Below are 18,981 nucleotides of genomic sequence, written 5' to 3'. Positions count from 1 at the left end.
AGTTCAGTTATCCCCTCCGTGTGTCTGGTATCTGAGCTATGATATCTTGGTCACAGGAAAAAACAATCTCTACAGACCAAGTTTCTAGTCTTCAACATTTTCCTTTCCTGGAAGCAAAAGAACAACTGGGCGTGGGGAAGTGGGGGTCCTGTGGGATGTGGTAGGATGTGGATGCCTAATTTCTCTCCAATTGCCTCCTCTCTTTAGGCCACGATGAGGGAGCCATCCCTCGACCCAGCAGTAAGAAACTCCCTATCTAAAGACACTTGTGAGAACCTGAAGAGCTCTCTACTTTCACCCCCACCTTGAACTTCCCAATTACTCCCTGCCTTTGTCCTTCCTTGTGCATGAAGGAGAGGATCATGTCTTGGAGCCTTCTCCCCAAAACATAAAAACCTGGGTTGTGAGAGCTTCACCGAGCTCGGGTTGAGGCATGTCCCCTGCCTGTGACCCAGGGCTGCAACCACCAGTCTTGTCCAGGCTGCCTGTCTCACTTGCAACAGGGTCGCCTATTGGACACACACATTCCTCACCCCGTTCAGACCCTACAGACCCTGCTACTTAACGAGAACACAGCATTCCTCTGAGGCTAAACTTCTCTCTTATGAAATCTACTGCTTTCCCCCTCACGTAACCATACTACACCACCAAAGCCTTAACCCTGCCACTTGCTTCCTTTACCTATGGTTAGTTAGTGGATGTTAGTGACACCCGTGTCACTAACATGAGATGATTGTCTCATCCTAGATTAGATTCATCAGAAACCCCTCTGCCCCTAGTAGATCTCACTCTTTATGTGGATGGCTCCTATCTCTGGAGGGAGGATGGGCCCCTTCCAGGCTGGATATGCCGTCACTAACCAGCACGAACCTCTTGGTTATCCAGCCCTGCCATGTGTTAAATCAGCCAGGTGGCTGAATGAATCACTCTCACTCGGGCTTGCATGAAGACAGAAGGAATGATGGTGGAACATCTATGCTGACAGCCGCCATGCCTTTGGGGCAGTGCCTGATGTTGGTGTGCCACAGAAATGGGGATTTACGACAGCGGCCGGCACCCCAGTCAAACAGCAGAACTTCTGGAGGCACTGTTGTTACCCCAACAAACTGCTCTTATTAAAACTGAGGGATACGGCATAAAGAAATCAGATGAGACTTGGGAAAATAAGTGGGCTAATAAGTATGCCAAACTAGGAGCCTCATCCCCCACCGCGTGAGAAACCCACGTGGTTTCCAGGCCTTGGGACCACAGCCCTGGCTCGCACTCCAAGGTCCCGGGCCCCTGGTGGGATGATTCACCCTCTGCTACGGTCTGAATTCTGTGTCCCCTTAACCCCCAGTTCATGTTGAAACCAAATCCCCAATGTAAAAGCATTAAGAGGTGAGGCCTTTAAAAGGTGATTTGATCATGAGGGAGCTTAGGTTCATGAGTGGGATTAGCGCCCTCATAAAACAGACCTCAGGGAGCTTGTCTGCCCCGTCCATCATGTGAGGACACGGCACAAAGGCACATCTATGCAGCAGGGAGCACCCCTCGCCAGATGCCAAGCCTGCTGGCACCTCAATCTCGGACTTCCCGGCCTCCAGAACTGTGGGCAAAAAATTTCTGTTGTTTATAAATTACCCAGTCTCACGTATTTTGTTACAGCAACCCAAACAGACACCTCCCTTGAAGGAAACAACTTCTTCAAGATGCCTCCCAAGGAAATAACACCGGAGATCCACACGGCCCACTCAAATCTATCACCAGAGTCATTGCTGGTGTTTACACCTGACTCATCCCAGAAAGGTACAAATGCAGGACATGCTGGACAAACAATGGCTTGAACCCTTTAGCTTTTATCTGGACCGAGCAGCTGCCCCTCACTTCCTCTGCCAGAAACATATCTGGGAAAATTCTAAACATGGGCTGAGGAAGGGGAACAGCTTACCCTGGACCCTTCCTTCACTGTCAAATACACTTCAGCCAATTACCAGAGGCCCAGCAGCCAGTACATCCCCAGTGTGTCCCCACACTGATCTGCATGTTTTCTAAACGGTTGGAGGCTTTTCTGCTGCCAAAATGTCTCCACAATGTCAGTTGCCAACATTTTCCTGGAAGTAATCTATCCCACTTGGGGTATCCCCTCTATAACTTCTAATGAAAGATCAAATTTCACTAGCAAAATTACATAAGCAATTATAAATACAACACATTAGTCGAAGACTCCATTGCCATCACAGCCTCAGTCATCAGGCATCTTAGGAAGAGCCCACATGTCCAGAGTCCAAGCTGGCTAAGCTGTCTGAAGAACTGGGTTGTCTATGGCCATGGGTGTTACCCATCCCTCTTATGACTCCCGGATCCTCACCCCATCCTCCTCAGAAACGGTCCCCCTTTGAAACCACTACAGGAAGACCACGAGAATGCCCTACACGTCCTGGCCAACAGGAGATTCCAATTTAACACAGTCTGACATCCTCAGACACTATCGAGAGTTAATTAAGTACACAGTCCTACAATCAACAAATCAAGGCCATCTTTCCCCTCAAACTCCTTGATCAGCCTTTACACAGTTTGAAAGTGTGAGATCTGGTATTTTGGAAATGCCACCATCAGGAAACTAACCTTGAACCCCACAAGAAAGGCCTCGTGCTGTTTTGTTCGCTGCTGCCAAATTACAAGGTGTTCAACCTCTGTCCATGTCTCATGGCTGAAAAATATATATAAGGATGCTGACTGGAAAGCATTCCAAATGGAGATCTCAAACCACAGTTCTATTGACAGCCTCAGGCCACAGATGACAGCCAGAAGCAGACGACTGTCCCAACAACTGTGGAACAAGCGGGTGATGCCACAACATGGCTTCTCTCCAAGATCATGGAACAAGAGCCCACAGATTCTCCTGCCTCTTCATACTCCCCAACAGACTAAATCTTCTCCCATGATTCCTGTATCTTCCTCCCAATTGCATCAACTACTCCTCAGTCCCCTGAACCACATCCAGCCTTCCACTGGGCCCTCCCTGGTTCCCTCCATCTCACACTGCTTGTGCTTTCCTAGTGCGGTCATCACTACCTCCTCCTCTCGGATCACCAAGCAGCCGATGAGACTAACAGGTGAATTCCTGGGTTTGCACTCACTGCCCCCACCCTACTCAGTCCTGAAACTGGGACCTCCTTCATAACGGCCTCATCACACTCATAGACATGGTCCTGACAGGAAACATCCCATACACACGACCAGAGCAGTCCCCTTCTGGAGTGGCACCAAACTGTAACTTCAAGGCCCCCAAGACTGGGACTATGACATGGCCTCGTGAGCTCAAGAACATGACAGTTCACGGGAAATCAGTATAATAGACATAGCCTGTCTGTGGGACACAGGGAATCCTCCATGTCCCTGTAGCAAGACACATTCTGTTCTCATGAAACAGGAGCTCAGTGTAAGGGCCAAACTCCCTTTAGACATCATCTTCCTTCAACACCCCATGATGTCAACATCACAGGAAATTATTTGGCAAAGAAATCAGGCAAAGGGAATTGCTGGTTAAACAGGACTAAAATCAGTGAGAAGATGATGGTTAATGTTACATTTCTCCCTTTGGGATCTACTCCCGGTTAGCCCTTCAAGCCTCTGTCACAACCAGTGCAGGCAATGACCAACCCAATTACGCTCATAAGGGTTACTGTTGTGTGTGTGGTCATAAGACACAGAAAGTGCTTCCAGCCACTGGATGGCTCCTGTCACGTGGCCAGTGCCAACCTTCAAATGGTGAAATGTGAGCAACTTCGCAAAGGAGACTCAGAAATGTGAGTGCTGCCCCAGCTGCTGGTCCTGAGACTTGTGCACCAAGCACTCGTGGACGGGAAGCCGCCTTAAGCGGGTTCTGGAAGGACCTGCTGCCTGGAGCCAGCCTGGTAGGGTGGTCTGTTCCTCCCACTGCACCCTTGCCTGTGGTGACCGATACACCATAAAGTTATAAAGGGGCTCAGCAAAGCTAGCCCCTGCAGAACTGGAAGATTCTGTCTCCTACTTAGGACAAGCGGCTACATCATTAACTCCAGAAGCGTCAGAACTTTGCAAAATGACTCCACAAAACGGACTAGCCTCAGACTACTGAACGGAAGCCAGGGAGGTGTTCGTGCACGAGTCAGTCCTCAGTGCCACCTGTTTGTAGTCGACACTCGAGAGGAAATTTGTCACGAGACAGTCACAGCAAAGACTCACACCCAAGACACAACTTGTTGGAGGCTGAAAGAGTGAGGGTCATGATCAACTCAGAATACCACTGGAGACTATACGAGTAAGCAGCGAACTGTTTCTCATAAATGCAGAATGCTGGCAAACTGACAAACTGTACGCACCCAGAAGGACCGCTGAGGACAGTCACGACCCAGGCACAAGTGTTTCTTATGATTAGGCATCACTGAAGCCTGTTAGTAATAATATAAACCTGTGATCAATTAAGCAGCTGACCAATCGTTATCTCCTCCCTGCTCATTCTACCCAATAAATAGGAAGGGCTGTGGACGGTCAGGGGGCTGCCTTCGCTCACTAGAAGTAGGGAGCTCTCTTCCTCTTCCCCTGGTCCTTTCCTTAAAACAGTTCCTTTTGTTTTTTATTATTTCTACGTTTGTCCCTTCGTTCAGTCATAATGACGGTCTCAGGCAGTAACAGTAGTAACTGCTGTAGTGACTGTCTCAAGTAGTAGCAGTGGCAGTCGGGTACAATACCTAATACAGCTTACAACCTCCAGAAAAGGATTGACTTGGATCTCCCTTTAAATAATTTCCTCCACTTACTGGATGGTTTAGGGAGCTCCTTAAGGGGCTCAGTTTCTTTTTTTGTTTGTTTGTTTCCAAGAGATGGGGTCTCACTATGTTGCCCAGGATTGTCTCAAACTCCTAGGCTCCAGTGATCCTTCTGCCTCAGTCTCCCAAAGTGCCGAGATTACAGGCTTGAGCCACTGTGCCTGGCCTCTGGCTTCTTTGTATCCGTCCTGATGGTCATGCCTTCACCTCCTGATGCATACCACCCTCGTGGGAGGGTTGTGCTCCTCGGCTGTCTCTCAGCTCCCCCTGAACACATGGCAGCTGGAAGTAATGGCTGGACCCTTCTCCTCAAGTCCTCCTTATGACAGGTGGTGGCGGTTCTACAAGGAATGGATCTGCTCTTCCTCATGAACAAGAAGAGGGACTGAGTTTCGCAGAACTCTGGCCTATGACAACTCTGTCCCAATTCCTGCGCTGAGATACAACCAAACTCTAGCCCGTGCCCAGCAGCATCAAGCCACGGCCACAGGATGACCCCAGCCCCACCACTAAACACCCAACTGCGAAAACCCAGGGCTGCCAGAAACATTTACTGTTCATCCCAGCCAACACCTGAGAGAGGCACCTGACCTCTCTTACAGCATTGACAAATCTGCATCTCTTGCAATGCAGATGCATTTCCTGCACCTGAGATCCTTCCCTTGAACTGCAAGCATCAGGCAGGGCAGGGCCTGTCTCCCAGTCTCTGGCGGAGGACAGAATCCTAACTTCTAGAACTGCCAGCTTGCAGACCAGCTGCCTGGCCACCTTCACTGGCCAACTCTTTGTACTTTTCCACTTCTCTGATTCTCCTGAGGCCCCGCTTGCTCCCATCTCTCATTGCTCCTTTAAAATGCCCAAATCGCTTCCACACAAATCAGAGTGGAACTCGGCTCTTTCCCCAACTATCAGTAGTTAGTAAATAAAATGTTTTCACTGCTTTCACTAATGTCCAGCTGTATCTATCTTTGACATCAGTCTCGCAATGGGGGCCAGGACCAACGGCCCCTTCTTCTCCAGTTCTGTCTGGCACGAATGTGCCTCCTCCCCACAGAGGGGTCCTGGGGTGGGCTCTTCTCTTCCCCTGCTCCCTCGGGTCTCAGGCTCCCTGTGAAGGGCAGGGAGTCCCCACGTAAAGCCACTCCAAGGCCCAGACAACTTTTGCCAGCTCACTTCTAAATAAACGACAAAAGATCTTTTAAACCCTTTTTCTCCCGAGGCTCATTCACGACTCAGGGTGTTTTCCACGCCAGTATAAGTGGAATGAGTGAGTGAATCCCTCCCTGACAAGGGACATCAGAGAGAACACCAGGCAAGAGAAGTGACTCAGGCCACACGGCTCAGTCAGTGCCAGAACCAGGGCTTCAATCTGAGCCTCGACCTCCAAATCGGTGACTTCCAACTCATGCAGTCACTACCAGCTCAATTCCCCAGTGACCTCGTCAGGGGAGCCCCTGGGTTCTCTCTCCGGCATCCAGCTGCTGCAGAACACAGGTCGACAAGCCACTCCCTCGCCAACTCTCCTCTTGACCAGGGTCATACCCTGCCTTTCTCTCCTGAGCATCTAAGCCTCTGAAAGCCGTCATAACTATTGTTTATGTGTTTTTATAGTGACAAGGACTCCAAGGTACACGATCAGGTTTTTTTGTGTGTGGTAGGAAGGACTCTGCACTCAGATGGATATTTGGGTCCATCTAGTGGAACTTCCAACACACCAAGACAAAGGATGGGCAAATGCTGCCGGAGTGCACGGTTTCTCATTGAAAAAAATAATCATGTCTGTCAAATGAGTGAGGATCATTGATGGCCTGGGTCACATACATGAAATGTGGCTTTAGGAATGGTGTTTTTGTCAAGAAGGACCCACAAACCAATGATGTTCCCTGAGGTTGCTGTACGTTCTGCAGGAAAGACATCACTAACAAAATTCAGAAATACTGTGTCTTATTATTTCAGAACAGCTCTTAGATACATGAAAAGTGGTGTGGAAAGATCTGTGTATTTAGGTGGCCCCCGTGCGGAAGCTTAAAGTAAGGTCTTTTAAATAAATGGTCATTGAGATTTTAAGGAAAAGTGCAAGGGGCCAAGTTTGGCGAATTCACGGTCACACTTCCTTCATCTTCCTCCTTCCCAGCCTGGGGATCTGTCGGGTAAATCAGCGGGTTTCCAGTTTCATGAGCCTCCAAGCCCTTGCCTCTCAGGACTGAGAGGGGAGGTGGTAGAGGTGACTCTGGCTCACACAAGGCTGGCACCCCCACATAAAGAGCTCAGCATTCTCTGGAAACTCGCTGAAATTCCTTCCATTTAGACCAGAACATGGTAAAATGGAAAGATGTCCACGCCAGGGCCTTTAATCACTAAAATACTAAAACATCCCAATAAAAGGATAATGGGAAGAGCTGCCATTCAGAGAACGGCTACGCTGTGACAAGCACTGTGGGGCTGGCTGCAAACATTCCTGAAGCTAACCCTCACCAGTGTGCGGCCCAGATATTTTCAGCCCTGCTTTCCACAGTGGGAGACAGACTCAACCTCAGAGCGAAGCAGCAGGCGCAGGTCCCAAGCTGGTAAGACCAAAAGCCAGGATGTAAACCAACGTTTAGTTTGAGACAAGTGTCTTGTCTTTTTCCAACCCCCAAAACATAATGCAGATGGATGCACACAGTGATCACAACTATCCTCAATGCTTCCCACTGAGCACCTCGGTGCCTGGCACTGCCAGCAGCATCCCAGGGCAGCGGCCAATGAGGCTCTAATGCACTCCGTTCCTGTGGCAACACCTGACTTGGATGTGCTGTAGCCTTCAAGGGCCTTTTGGTAGCAAGAGGTCAAGGGGTGGGGGAAACAGCTTTTAAATTTCCCTTCAACATGCTGCAGCTGCAACTGCTACATTTAAAAAAATATCAAAACAAAACTTCAGAGCCTAAAACTGAGCTGTGTGTAGGATGCTCTTATCTTCGCATCCCCAGGTGAACTGTTCTGCAAACAATGGCATGGTGATTGGATTGTTTTTCTTTTCCAAAATCAGGGCTCAAGAGGAGAGAGAAAAGGTAGCACATGAACAGCTAAATCAGAGAGAAGGCGGTCTAGGAAAAAGAAATCACCTGTCAGGGAGTGAGAGCACAAGACGGAGAGGGGAGGGGAGGAGGGGAGGAGAGGGGAGGGGAGGAGGGGAGGAGAGGGGAGGGGAGGGGAGGAGGGGAGGAGAGGGGAGGGGAGGGGAGGAGGGGAGGAGAGGGGAGGGGAGGAGAGGGGAGGGGAGGGGAGGAGAGGGGAGGGGAGGAGAGGGGAGGGGATGGGAGGGGAGGGGAGGGGAGGGGATGGGAGGGGAGGGGAGGGGAGGGGAGGGGAGACAGAAAGAGGGCTAAGGGGCATTTGTCAGGATAGAAAGTATTGTTTTTAGGGAGCTATGACACAGTTTGATTTTTTTCACCCATAATATTGTACTCACTTTATATGTCGAGATATACGATGATATGTTTGCCACTTGGAAGGCACATTTATATCACAATGCACCACCGGTTTGATCTGAAAAAGGAAAAAATACGCCTGAGAATTCAGTTCAAATTAGCCAACACTCGTTAAATTCAACAGTGTGCACAGCACTGCCCCAAAACATAAGAAAAGGGGGGAATCCCTTTGTCAATAGAACACCCAAGGGCGGGTCCAGGAGGGATGCAGAGAAAGGCAGACCGGGTGCTGGGGGAGAAGATCCCAGCAAGCGCAGTGCGAGGTGGTCTGGGGCTGAGGGCTCTGCAGTGCACATGGAGGGAAGTGCAGGGTGCGGGGGCCGGGCTGACGGGCAAAGGTGCCACAAAAGGCCGTGCATCCCTGCGAGTGAGGCTCCCCATGGTCCCCACGAAGCATGCGTCGATGGCCTACTATGCCAAGGAGCTCTGCTGGTCAGGTTATGGGGCCCCAAGAATGGACATATCGCTTCTGATTTCATTACAAGACTCCAACCAGAATGTCCTGGCCAGGAGGTGCGAGCCCCTCCGCCTTCTCTCCTGTTTGCTGTGAATGCAGCCTGAGAGGCCGGGCCAACCACTATGGCCTGGGGACAGCATCAGTCTCAGGTCCACTGCGGATAAGACACAATGGGGGAAAATAACTGAGACCTGTCCCAGATAAGCAAAGCCAGTCATCCTCACAGCCCTGCTGTTTAAGAATGTGCAGAAAAGCAAATGGGGGGAGCTCTGATTGGGAAGGGATGTTAACCCCCAACCCCCTGCCAAGTGACAGGGTCCTGGTCCCTCCCACAAGGCTAAGGCTCACCGGAGGACACCCCAGCACCTCAGGCCTGGCCTTCCTCTGAAGAGCTGCTCCCCTGTCCGTGTTCCGTCTCTACATCCCCAGCCCACCAGGATGAGAAGCGTGGGGTCCCTTCACACCTCCCACCCCTGGTTTCCCCTGGATTGAGACCCGTCTGCCTCTGCCCACACCTCCACTGCAGTCCCAGCGCCTGGCTCACAAACCCCACCCCCGACGTCTCTCACTTGGACGATGGCAACATCCACGCAACGGATCCTGGCCAGGGTCCCACTCTGTCACCTCCCACGGACACCATCGTCTTCGCGACAACACCGCTGGGTGCAGTCTCCCTCCGCGATCCACGGGACAGCCTCATCACTCTGCTCATCTCCCTCCGCGATCCACGGGGCAGCCTCATCACTCTGCTCATCTCCCTCCGCGATCCCCGGGGCAGCCTCATCACTCTGCTCATCTCCCTCCGCGACCCACCGGGCAGCCTCATCACTCTGCTCATCTCCCTCCGCGATCCACCGGGCAGCCTCATCACTCTGCTCATCTCCCTCCGCGACCCACCAGGCAGCCTCCTCACTCTCTGCTCGTCTCCCTCCGGGATCCATCCGCAGCCCCCTCACTCTCTGCTCATCTCCCTCCGCGATCCACCCGCCGCCTCATCACTCTCTGCTCGTCTCCCTCTGGGATCCACCTGACCAGCCTTGTCACTCTCTGCACCCTACACCCTCCATGTTATGCTCCTTCAGCCACCCTGGCCCCCAGCCAGTCCATGTGCTTCCCGCAGCCTCTGCTGCACAGTGAGGGCCTCTGCTCCAGCCCCCACAGCCTCTCTACCTCCAGGGCCCATGTTCACTGCCCTTCCAAGGCCCAGCGCTGGGGAGCCACCTCTAAGCTGACATCAGAATCGATCATCCCCCCAGCACTAAGCCGGATTCATTCAGCATCCTTCCTACTACCTACTTCACACCCACCCAGGAAACTCCCAGCACAGACACCATGGTGCGGGCCCTACCTGCACCCCATCCCCCAGAAGTTCGGGTGGCCTGAACCTGTCAACAGGGCCTCCTTCCACACCTAACGCTGCTAATCCACACCCTCCTGTCCAAGCCGCAGCCCCCTCTCCCTTCCCAACCCAGACCCAACTTAGCACAGAAGAGGTTCCAGAGTCCCCTGGCATCTGAGTCCCCTCCCGATGAGGAGTTCAGGTTAGGCAAACGTGTCCCTCCCTCACTTCCCATCTCTGCCTGGGGACCCAGCTCTTGACCCTCACCTCTGCCGGGGACCTGCTGCCTGCCCACTTGCCCACTCCAATGCCAGGCCGACAACTGGGGGGCTCTGCTCCCTGAGTCAGACACAGTGGTAATAACTCTTCCTGCCTGGCCCAGCAGGGAGGGTCCTCCTGGGGCCCTGCTACTCTGTCTCCTCAAGGCCCAGACCCCGGCTGGGTTTCACAACTCAAGCACAAGACCATGAGACAAACCACTTAACCTATTAATGTTACGGGAGCTCGACTACATCACCCCAAGTTGAGTAAATGTCATCTATAAAAGTGCCTTGGCCAAGAACAGCACCCAAGCCATGCACCCCAGATGCACAGTGAGAGAGAGAATGAGCTGCACACCTCATTAACAGTGAGAACTTTGTTTTAAAGAGGAGAAGGGACAAAAGTTACTCTGGGTCTTCTGTCCCTGAAGGAGACCAGGGAGGTATGTCTCATGGGGGCTTTGGGAGAAGGGTGAGAGGAACCAAGACAGCCGCAGCTGCTGCAGAGAGGCCACTCTGGCACCTCCCTGGGATCCTACGGTGCCTTTCATCAGAACAGAGAGCTGCCGGAGAGGCAGTGAGAACACAGTGAATCTCAGAAGCCACCTGGCAGACGGGGAAGACCCCAGGCTTTGGAACTAGTCAAATCTGAATTCAAATCCCGGCTCTACATGTTACTATCCATGTGGTCTGGAGAAGCAACTGCACTTCTCTGAGCAGCAGCTGATGAGTTTTTAGAATGGGGATCATCGTGCGTTAGAGTTCTTACGAGAATAATAATGAGGTAACATTTTATAAAAGGCACAATACAATACCTATAACACAGTAATAAATATTCAATCCAATAAATATGAGATTCCCACACACACACAAACACACCGAAACACACAGAGAGAGACACAGAAGGGAGGAAGGGGGCTGTTCAGGCACCTCTATCTTGTTACGGCTCAAATAGAATTGCTGATTTTATCCGTAGCCAGTGGATGAACCCAGGCTTCCCCACCTCAGAAAATGGTGCCACCCTGGCCCCATTTGTTCAACTACAAAATCTGGGAGACGTTCTCGAGTCTTCTTAACCTTTATGCCATCCGTGCATCCGTCAGCTCTACTTCAAAGCCACACGGCAGACTCTTGGCTCCTCGCCGCCTCCACCATCTCTCCCCTGCCCCGAGACAATCCTTCCCTCATGACAAGCAAAGCAGCCTTTGTAAACACAAATCAGAAGGTGGTCGGACGCCCCTCAGTGAGGCTCGCCCTTATCCTACCTACCCCTCACACTGACCCTCAGGCCACGCAAGCTGGCACTGCCTGCCTCTCTGCCCTGTCTCTGCACCCCTCCTGGCCTCCCTGCACTCTGGCCACGCTTGCGTTCTTGCAGTTCCTGAAACACCAGCCCACTCCCACACAGGACCTGAGCCTGGAACATCCTCACGGATCTTTGCCTGGGTTGCCCCTCTTACATTAAGAAGTCACTTCGACGTCAGCTCCTCTGAGAGGCCCTCCCTGCCCAGTCACACACCTGCAGTTACTTTCATCCGAGCACTTCATCCTGCCTCTGCTTTCTTGTTTGTTTATGTGTTTCCATTTTCCTTTGTAGAATGGAAGCCTCTGAGAGCAGGAACCCTGGTTGTCATGTTCAACCCAGTACCTCCAGTGCCTGAACGATGAGTGACCCCAACAGGAATTCAATAACTATTTCATGAAGCCAAATGAATAATGGATGAGTGAATGCTACCATGACTAGGGAAAAACAGCTCTGATGCTCTGAAAAGGATTCCAGGAAAAGAGAGGCCATGGAAGAAGGTGGAAATGCCCACCTGCATCCATTCTACCCTATTATCATACTATATATAAAATTATATACACCTGCATACTCATGGTAAAGAAACTAATGCTGAGTATCAACAACGAGCATGAATTTACAGACCTAGTTTGAAAACAAAACAACAGAAATTATCTTCTGCAAAATTCTGTTAAAATACAGCCACCCTAAGAACCAGCTTTCTGCTTCATTGCATAAAATTATGGAAACAATGAGCTAATTGCTCTTTTGAGGTGTTAACGATTCATTAACCCTGCTATCACCTGCCTAATTAAATAACTCCAGCAATTAAATAATGTGATTCTGGACTTTTTTTCACTGTACATCATAAAATAATCTCCCGAGCAATGTTGAGCATATGTGTCTGATGGTGATGACAGCCTCATTCACACTTGTCAGAGCCAAAGACTCACACCACTCATCTGTCCTGAGAGGCTGAAGGACGCCATGAGCTTTAGACCTCTTCAACCAAGGCAATTCAACCAAATCTAAAAGATAGAAGACTCAAGATGACCACAGGTGTGTCTCCCCCAAGGAGCAACTACAGGTTATTGAATACCCACCATGAATCAAGCATTGCAGTAGACTCTTTACCTGCATTCATACCTAACCCTCAACATAACCAGGCAAAATACCTCAGTAACAAAGAATCAGAGAGGTTATATCATCTTCCCAAGAACACACAGCTATTAAGTGTCCTGGCCATGATAAGCCATCAAAAAACATTTTATTTTACTTTTTAGCAAAATGAGTACTGGAATCCCTACCCATGTAGCCTAGTACTTAGGAGCCTGTGCTTTGGATCATCCAGGATCCCAGTACTGGCTCTGCCACTTACTAGTGGTGTGGCCTTGATCAAGTTTATAACCTCCCTGAGCCTCAGCTGCCTCCTGCATGCAGTGCTAACAGCAGTAGTGCACACCTCATAAAATTGTTGAAATGAGATAACGCATTGTCAAGTGCTTAGCAAATGACTGTAATGAGGATTCAGTTGATAACAGTGTATTAGTTTGTTTTCACGCTGCTGATAAAGACATACCAGAGACTCGGCAATTTACAAAAGAAAGAGGTTTAATTGGACTTATATTTCCCCATGGCTGGGGAGGCCTCACAATCATGGCAGAAGGCAAGGAGGAGCAAGTCACATCTTACATAGATGGCGACAGGCAAAGAGAGCTTGTGCAGGGCAACTCCCATTTTTTTTAAGCCATCAGATCTCGTGAGACTCATTCACTATCACGAGAACAGCACAGGAAAGACCTGCCCCCATAATTCAATCCCTCGGACTGGCACGACACATGGGAATTGTGGGAGTTACAATTCAATAGTGGGAGTTCCTCCCACAGCACATGGGAACTGTGGGAGTTACAAGATGAGATTTGGGTGGGGACATAACAAAACCATATCAAACAGCAATTATTGTGGCTTTGTTGTTGTTTTATCTTGGGCTCCGAAGTCCCTGCTCTTTCCACTTCTCCAATGCTGCTCCGACTACCCTCCAAGAACATCCCCATGGCCCCTTCCACGTAAAATATCCAATTAAAAACCTGAGAGAATCTAGCATCAGGAAAAGACTTCGCCACAGGAGGATCTCATCTGAAGCAAATGATTCTGATCAAGCTCTCGTGTATTCAGCACTGTGCAGGATGAATTCACAGAGAAGGCTCTGCTGAACAACCCTGCAGTAGGTGCTTAGCCTGGGAGTTTAAAGAGACACACAACTGCCACCATTCATGGAAACCTCAAGGGAAGTGCTGTGGTCTTTATGTTTCTTGCCTCATTTGTCAAGAAAAAAGTTTGCACTGGATCACCCCAAGGTCACTTCCAAGTCCCATTCTGTGATGCTGTGAGTCAAAGAAACAATCAGCTTTACTATCTCCCCAAAATGTCAAGGAGCCTTACTAGGCTAGCCGTTCTGGAACACTGAGGTAAGGAGTGCTCAGACATCAGAAATCTCCTCCCACCAGTCCCTCACCACTTCCTGGAGAAATGTGTCAACCTGGGCAAACAATGCTTTCCACAGCCCTGTCTCTGGTTTCACGTGGCACCATGGGCTCCTAAGTGGGAGAACAGGCAAGTGTGGCTGAAACATGGTCGGGGGGAATGGTACCTCTGCCTTCTTGGTCATGGTGATAATGAGGTGTTGTTTTCCATCTTTCAGAAAATGTTGCAATCTTTTACTTTAAAAAAAAAAAAAAAAAAAACACGGGTTTTATGATTGACTTCGCTGATTTCATGTGCTTTGTAAAGTTCCATCATCATTTTAAAGGCTGGGATTTTGCCTCCTCTGGAAAGTTGGGAAGGAAGCAGGTGTCCCAGCTCGCCAAGCCCTGCACCCCTAACTGGGATGCCCTGGCTGGGGAAGTCCGTGTCTGAGTCCCTTTGATGTCCCTCTAGGATGGTGCCTGACTTGAACGATAGACCCTGAATGGAAGTTGCTGGAGCTAGCGGAACTCTGCACCATCCAAGCCACCATCCCATGCCTCTGATGAGAAGACTGGGGCTCAGAGAGCAGTGACTTCTCTGAAGTCAGCACAGCAGCAGCCAGGAAGCTAAAGCCAAGAGCTCTGCTCCTGATCAAGTGTGTTTGTCCCCTCACTTCTCTTCCTACATGGAACGCAATGTGAAATTTTATATTTCAAATCTTATTTTTTCAGAATGTATTTCTTCAAATTGAAAAATGCTTTCTCTTCTCTGAAGTATTTTGAATTACCAACGACTCCTCATCCCTAAGTTTCTCTCCTCATCACCATCATCACCACCCCAGCAACCTTAAGCCCCCCTCTCAAACAGTGAGGAGTGCACATGCAAAGCAATTAACCAACCAACAAGTATTCTTGAGTGAGCAACATTCAGAAGACAGCCTTCGATTACCTCTTTTGTAAAAAAAGAAAATAGTAACAAATGAGAACAGCCACTCCTTCTGGCTGGATGTTAATCACCTACATTATCTGCACAGGCTTTAATGATAGCCACTACAAATAAAATAACAGAAAAGGAAGAAAGAGGGAAGATTAAAACTATCAGAGTTATGAGCAGACAACACCAAGAATAGAAGAGGTATGGCGAGTGCAGGGGCATGCAAGTTACGCTTGATCAGTACAAATTTTGCCAAAGTTAATTGCTCCTTTCTGCTGGTAGTTGGATCATATACTTACAACAGAAGATCAAAGCTGCTGACAAATGTTGACCTATGGATGGGGAAGAGATACTGATGACAGCTTCTGTGCCCAGCCTAGGAAGACAAAGATGGTCTATGGAGGAGTTAGCAGGGAGGTGAGAAGGGAGGAAGCGAGACACAGTAGAAGCAGCCAATCCGCCTCTGAAAGTCTCTTCCCTCTAAGCCTGACACTGAAAATGAAATCTCCAACACTGGTTGCTCTTTGGGCTGAGATGCTGTCTCCAAAATGCCTTTGACAAAAATGCAGAGAAAGGAAGTTAGCTGTCTGTCAACACAGCAGCAGGGCTCATTCATGAAAGCCTGAGCCCTGGGAAGGAAGGGCATCTGGAGGAAAAGGACATCCCAAAGAGAAAGGGGACAGAGTGTTGCGGGGGAGAGAAGAGATTCCCCAAAGAGATGCATGCCTCCCTACACAATAGGAAGAATAAAAACTAGAACAGACGCAATGAAATAGAAAATGGGGGGAAAAATAGAGAAAAACAACAAGCCAAAAGCTGACTCTTTGAGAAGTTCAATAAAATTAATAAATCTGTAGATGGACATATAGGGAAAATAGAAAATACAAATAATATCAGGAATGAGAGAGGCAACATCACTTCAGAGTCTACAGATATTCATAGAATAAGAGAACGTTATAAACAACTTCATGCCAATAGATTCAACAACTTAAACGAAATGAACAAATTAAAAGACAAAATCTAGCAAAGTTTACTCAAGAAGAAATAACCTGAAGAGCCCTATATTTACTACAGAGTTGAATTTGTAGTTCAAACTCTCCACACAAAGACAACTCTAGACCCAGATAGCTCCACTGGTAAATTCTATCAAACATTTAAGGAAGAAACAATGCCAATTCTAGACAAGCTCTTCCAAATACCTTTCCACCAAGACAACTGCAGGTCAGGATGGCATCACTGGTAAATTCCATCAAACATTTAAGGAAGAAATGATACCAAAACCAGAGAAAGACATTACAAGGAGGAAAAAACTACAAACCAACATCCCTCTATGAACACAGACACAAAATTTCTAAACAAAATTTTAGCAAATAAAATTCAACAAATATAAAAACAATACTCTATGATCAAGTGGGGTTTGCCCCAGGAATGCAAGGTTGGCTCCATGTTTGAAAATCAATTCATGTAATTCATAATATTAACAAACTAAAAATGGGAAGTCATCTGATTGTCTCAACAGACACAGAGAATGTCCTGCCCAGTCCAATTTAAATCCTAATCCTATATCCCATTGAGAGTTTCTCCCCTTAGCTCAAGCCTGACCCAGCTGCATGTGGGAAGGGTGCATGTGGGAATGGTTATTTCATTGTTTCATAGTATTTTACTCTGCCTCCAACCTCCTCCTCATCTTGACATCAGAACAAGGGAGTGTCAAATACAACTGGAGCTACTGTCATCTGACCTCCTATGTCCTCTTCTTTGGCAGGTGTCCAAATGTGGCTCTTTGGGGAGGCAGGGAGCATGCAGGCTTTAGTGAGTTCCTCTGAAAACCTCACAGAGACTCCATGCTGGACTGTTCCTGATGCAGAATGTTTCTGATACCTTCCTCAGCTGACTCTTGCTTCAAACCACACCCTTTGCTACCTCCCCACAGACCTTTACCATGGCTGGCAATGATTTTCAAACAGCTCAAGTCTGGCCACCTTCTGAGGCATCCACTTGCCTCCAGGGAAAGGCACACACCTTTGCCACATCAGCTCCCCAGAGGGGACAAGTGCAGTTTCCACAGCTGCCGCCTCCCCATGCTGTCTTCAGAGGCAGCACAGAACCCACCATCCTTCAGGTGCTTTGAGGATGATGGAAGCAGCTGCCACCTCCACATTCACCTGCAAACCCAAACCCCTGGCACATGGGCTGGGTCATCCCAAGCATACCCTCAACCTCTCAAGAGGTGCTTTACCCTGCAGCATCCGACTTGGTCCTTCCCACAGCATCCCAGCACTCTGAGCTATCCTCTGGAGCCTCACCTCTGATTTGAAGGAGCATGAGGCACCCACAGGGAGGAGAGAGAAAATGCCACAACATTCACTACTCTCTATAGTTTCTTCATTCAGTAAACTTACTAACTTACAGTCCTTACATAAGGTTTAAGGGTGATGTGGGGGCCGGTTTGGTACCTGAAGCATCTCTCATGTTTTTACACCTGATGCTTTAGAACACAGAGAGTGTCCACCAACAATCCAAGACATCAGTCAAAGCCCCATCCAACCCCCTGTGGGATGGGCTCTAGAGGCAGAGGGATGCCCGACACGGCTGCCCCATCCCCATTATCATGACCTCCAACCTACGTCAACTCTAATATTCACTGTGACCCTTTAGCATACCAGAAAATGCACGAAAAAGAAATACAGCAGCTCCAGCTCAGAATGAGGAAGCAGAATTAGACCCAGTGTGGACAGCCAGAGGCTTGGGATGCAGTGGGAAAGAGCACCTGGAAAATGAAAACTCCTGCACCAAGCCTGCAGGATTTTGTAAGGCACTGAGATAGTGAGAGGTGAAGCCAGCTGGACTTCCTGGGTCGAGTGGGGACTTGGAGAACTTTTCTGTCTTACAAGAGGATTGTAAAATGCACCAATCAGTGCTCTGCGGCTAGCAAGAGGATTATAAAATGCACCAATCAGTGCTCTGTAGCTAACAAGAGGATTGTAAAATGCATCAATCAGCACTCTGTAGCTAGCAAGAGGATCGTAAGTGCACTAATCAGTGCTCTGTAGTTAGCAAGAGGATTGTAAAATGCACCAATCAGCACTCTGTAGCTAGCAAGAGGATTGTAAAACTCTTTGAGTCCATGCCACCTTTAAGTAACACTAACCACAAAAGGTCCACGGCTTCATTTTTGAAGTCAGCGAGACCACGAACCCACTGGCAGGAACCAACTCCAGACACAATAGGAAAAGCCTCCACCCAGCACAGCGCTTGTTTGAGAGTGGGTGCTCAGTGAGGGTCTGCTCGTTCCCAGTGTTAACTACATGGCGATGAAAACTGACCCCCGTCTTTCCTATGCTGCCCCCTAGTCCACAAGGCCCTGGACTTTCCCAGAGAGCAACAGCCAAGTCCCAGAGCTGAACACAGGCGAGGTTCACTCCTTGGAACCAACCTGGGGTCTGGCCATGTGAATCTCATTGATAGAAACAGCCACACACCTTATTTATGTATCATGCACCCACAGAGGCACTCCCTGCTAAAAAATATAATGAGAACTGACGCTCTCCAGGCCTCCAAAATTGCTGACTCTAAGAGCCAGAGAAGCCGTCCCATAGAGTCAGACAGCCAGACAGTTTGTGGAGCCTGCGATTGGCCTGTTCAGCCCCACTCAGAAGCAAGGCCTCATCTAGGCCAATCCACAGAACAACCAAGGAGAGAATACCTGCCCCTAAGATCCTGCCGGTCACCAGCCTTCCTGTAAGTACTCAATCCCTGCTTCATTCATTTATTCAAGACCCATTCACAGAGGACCCACCTCTGATGGTAGGAACTGTGCTAAGAGTTAGAATGCAGTGGTGGAAAAGACCAACACTACTCCTGGCCTCAGAGGGCTGGGAGCACAGAGGGACAAGTTAACAAGCAATTACAGCGCCAGGTGCCAGGGGCTCTGCTGAGGCCAGCATGGGTGCCACGGAAGCACAGGAGAGGAACATCTGA

At 49.3% G+C, this 18,981-nt stretch overlaps 1 protein-coding gene across 9 annotated transcripts in view; it reads right to left on the bottom strand.

Annotated features, from left to right (window-relative positions):
• The window catches only part of LOC105470445 (doublecortin domain containing 2C), a 142,438-nt gene that overhangs the window by 107,852 nt on the left and 15,605 nt on the right, over positions 1 to 18,981 (bottom strand). For all 9 annotated transcript variants that reach the window (XR_011611414.1, XR_011611411.1, XR_011611412.1 and 6 more), the window contains exon 3: positions 8,245 to 8,321. Coding sequence is in view for 4 of the 9 variants with exons in the window: in XM_011722421.3 (XP_011720723.2) it covers positions 8,245 to 8,321 (77 nt within the window). In the remaining 5 variants the exon portion in view is untranslated. The remainder of the gene's footprint in view (positions 1 to 8,244; positions 8,322 to 18,981) is intronic.

This window comes from Macaca nemestrina, chromosome 13 (assembly GCF_043159975.1).
Source record: "Macaca nemestrina isolate mMacNem1 chromosome 13, mMacNem.hap1, whole genome shotgun sequence".
NCBI lineage: Eukaryota > Metazoa > Chordata > Mammalia > Primates > Cercopithecidae > Macaca > Macaca nemestrina.
Note: the sequence above shows the minus strand (reverse complement) of the source record. Positions and strands in the feature narration are given on the sequence as shown.